The 3,030-nt window shown below is 48.7% G+C and overlaps 1 protein-coding gene across 1 annotated transcript; it reads left to right on the top strand.

Annotated features, from left to right (window-relative positions):
• The first annotated feature begins 824 nt into the window (after nt 1-824).
• Nucleotides 825-1,511, top strand: LOC138905004 (uncharacterized). Its single transcript, XM_070193507.1, has one exon. The coding sequence runs from the start codon at nt 825-827 to the stop codon at nt 1,509-1,511; it is 687 nt and encodes a 228-aa protein (XP_070049608.1).
• The last annotated feature ends 1,519 nt before the right edge of the window (nt 1,512-3,030 follow it).

The raw sequence follows: 3,030 nt of genomic DNA, 5'->3' as shown, positions 1-3,030 counted from the left end.
GTATCCCGAGAGATTTCCCACTGTGTTTACCTTGTTTTGAGCCGAGGGCTCCCTTAACTGTTAAATTTTCGAGAATTTCTTTAACGGTGTTACCGTAAATTCTACTTATATCTTTTACTGTTTAATTTATTATATTTTCTCTGGTAGGGCCTTGACCTGACCTCGTCACTACTCGACCGAGGTTAGGCTTGGCACTTACTGGGTACCATTGTGGTGTACTCATGCCCTTTCCTGCACATGTTTTCGAGTGCAGATCTAGGTACGAGCTATCAGCCTTGGGGTTAGGGCGTGCTGCTGATTCTAGGAGACTTCAAGGTACTTCTACTTGCGTCCGCAGATCTTCGGAGTCCCCTTCTACTCCCTCGCCTAGAGACTTTCTTTATTATCTTTAGACTTTTGTATAGAGCTACATAGATTATAGCAACTTGTGACTTAGTGATATTCCGGGTCTTGAGAAATTATTTTGTATATGCTGAGTGGTACTACTTTTGGCTATTCACAATATGTTGTTTATCTTTAAGATGTTGTGTTTTCTTTACATTTTTCTTAATATTAGGCTTTCCTAGTCGTAAAGATTAGGTGCCATCACGACACCTTACGGAGGGTTAATTTAGGTCGTGACAAGTTGGTATCAGAGCACTAGTTTCATAGGAGTTGCGAGTCACAAACCGGTTTATTAGAGTCTCGCGGATCGGTGCGGAGACATCCGTACTTATCTTCTGGAGGCTATGTAACTGTTAAGAACAATCATATTCCTTTGATTTCCTTGTCGTGCGAGTTATTGACATCAAAATTCTAAAACTCTATTCTATTCTTTCTCACAAATGGTGAGGACCCGTACCGGGAGGACCGACGATCAGGCACCCGAGCCCTCTGCTAGAGCCGCCGGAGGCCGGGATCAGGGTAGAGGACGACCACGCGGTGCAGCCCGAGCACCTGCGAGAGCTGCGTCAGAAGAGCCCCAAGCAGCTCCAGTTGGAGGGTTAGCACCGGATTTCCCTATTGCTACTCCAGCCCTCCAGGAGACTTTAGCTCAGTTCATGAGCATGTTCAGCACTCTGGCTCAGGCTAGACTATTTTCGATAGCTCCCGCTACATCTCAGGCCGAGGGAGGGGCACGAACTCCCGCAACCCGTACTCCTGAGCAGAGGGTCCAGGTTGATCAGGCCCTAGAGTATATTCCTTTTCCCCCGGTGGCTCCGAATCGGCATGAGACCAGGGTAGCTGCTTCTAAGGCAGAGCAGCTCAGACTTGAGAGGTACAAGAAGTACCACCCACCTACTTTCAGCGGACCAACTTCAGATGATGCTCTGGGTTTTCTTGAGGAGTGTAATCGTATTCTCGGCACTATGGGCATTGTGGAGACGAGTGGGGTTTCTTTCATCGCTTTCCAGCTGAGGGGAGCGGCATATCAGTGGTGGCATGCCTATGAGCTTAGTAGTTCGGACGAGGCAGCCTCACTCACTTGGACACAGTTTTCAGAGATGTTTTTGTGTGAGTATGTTCCTTAGGGCCTCAGGGATGCTTGGCGCGTAGAGTTTGAGCAGCTGCGTCAGGGTGCTATGACTGTGTCAGAATATGCAGTCCGTTTCAGTGAGTTCGCTCGCCATGCACCGGCTCTGGTTGAAACAGTCAGAGAGAGGGTTTGTCGCTTCATTGAGGGACTCCACCCCAGCATTCGGACCAGTATGGCCAGGGAGTTGGAGATGGACATCACTTATCAGCAGGCAGTGAGCATTGCCAGGAGAGTGGAGGGCATGTTCGCCCAGGATAGAGAGGAGAGAGAGGCCAAGAGGTCTCGAGAGACTGGTCATTATTCAAGAGCTCGTGCACCAGCAACACGCTATGGTAGGGGTTTTGTGAGTCGCCCTATTCATTCAGCTCTTCCAGCAGCCAGCGGTGTTCCAGCTCCTCCTAGATCTCAGGAGCCCTATTATGCACCGCCAGTATCCAGTATGCCTCCTACTTGAGGTGCTATCACCGGCCAGTCCATCAGGCCAGGTCCGAGTCAGTCTCAGCCGCCGCGTCCTCTGAGGTGTTGTTTTGAGTGTGGTGACACTCGACACATGGTTAGAGATTGCCCCAGAGCCAGGAGGGGTGCACCTTCACAGACATATCAGCCTCCACGTGCTCCACCAGGTCCTCCGGCCATTCTTCCAGCCCCAGCTGCCACCCCATCTCCTCAGCCAACTCGAGATAGAGGTTGGGGAGGTCAAGGTCACCCTAGAGGGGGAGGCCAGGATAGGTACTATGCCCTTCCAGTCCATTCAGAGGCCGTCGCTTCAGATTCAGTCATCACAGGTATCGTCCCTATCTATCATAGGGATGTATCAGTATTATTTGACCCAGGCTCTACGTATTCATATGTGTCTTCTTATTTTGCTCCACATTTGGGGATATCTCGGGATTCTTTGATTTCCCCTATTTATGTATCCACTCCTATGGGAGATTCTCTTGTTGTGGACTGCGTGTATCAGTCGTGTTTGATTGCTCTTAGTGGTTTTGAGACCAGACAATTTATTATTGCTCAGCATGGTGGACTTTGATATTATTTTGGGCATGGATTGGTTGTCGCCTCATTATGCTATTCTTTATTGTCACGCTAAAACCGTGACGCTGGCTATGCCAGGTTTACCGCGATTAGAGTGGAGATGTACCTTAGAGTATACTCCCAGCATAGTTATTTCTTTTCTTAAAGCTCAACGAATGGTTGAGAAGGGGTGTGACGCGTATCTAGCTTATGTGAGAGATGTCAGTATTGATACCCCTACAGTTGAGTCAACTCTAGTAGTGAGGGACTTTCCAGATGTGTTTCCAGCTGATCTTCAAGGCATGCCGCCCGACATAGATATTGATTTTGGCATTGATTTGTTGTCGGGCACTCAACCCATCTCTATTCCTCCATATCGTATGGCTTCTCCTGAGTTGAAGGAGTTGAAGGAGCAGTTGCAGGAGTGTGTATCACCTTGGGGTGCTCCGGTCTTATTTGTGAAGAAGAAGGATGGTTTTATGCGTATGTGTATTGATTAT

The sequence above is a fragment of the Nicotiana tomentosiformis genome, chromosome 2 (genome assembly GCF_000390325.3).
Source record: "Nicotiana tomentosiformis chromosome 2, ASM39032v3, whole genome shotgun sequence".
Classification (NCBI taxonomy): Eukaryota; Viridiplantae; Streptophyta; class Magnoliopsida; order Solanales; family Solanaceae; genus Nicotiana; species Nicotiana tomentosiformis.
This window is presented reverse-complemented; position numbering and strand designations above follow the sequence as displayed.

Coding starts and splice junctions, on each gene's coding strand:
- LOC138905004 (XM_070193507.1), top strand. CDS start 825: ATGGTGAGGACCCGTACCGGGAGGACCGACGATCAGGCACCCGAGCCC.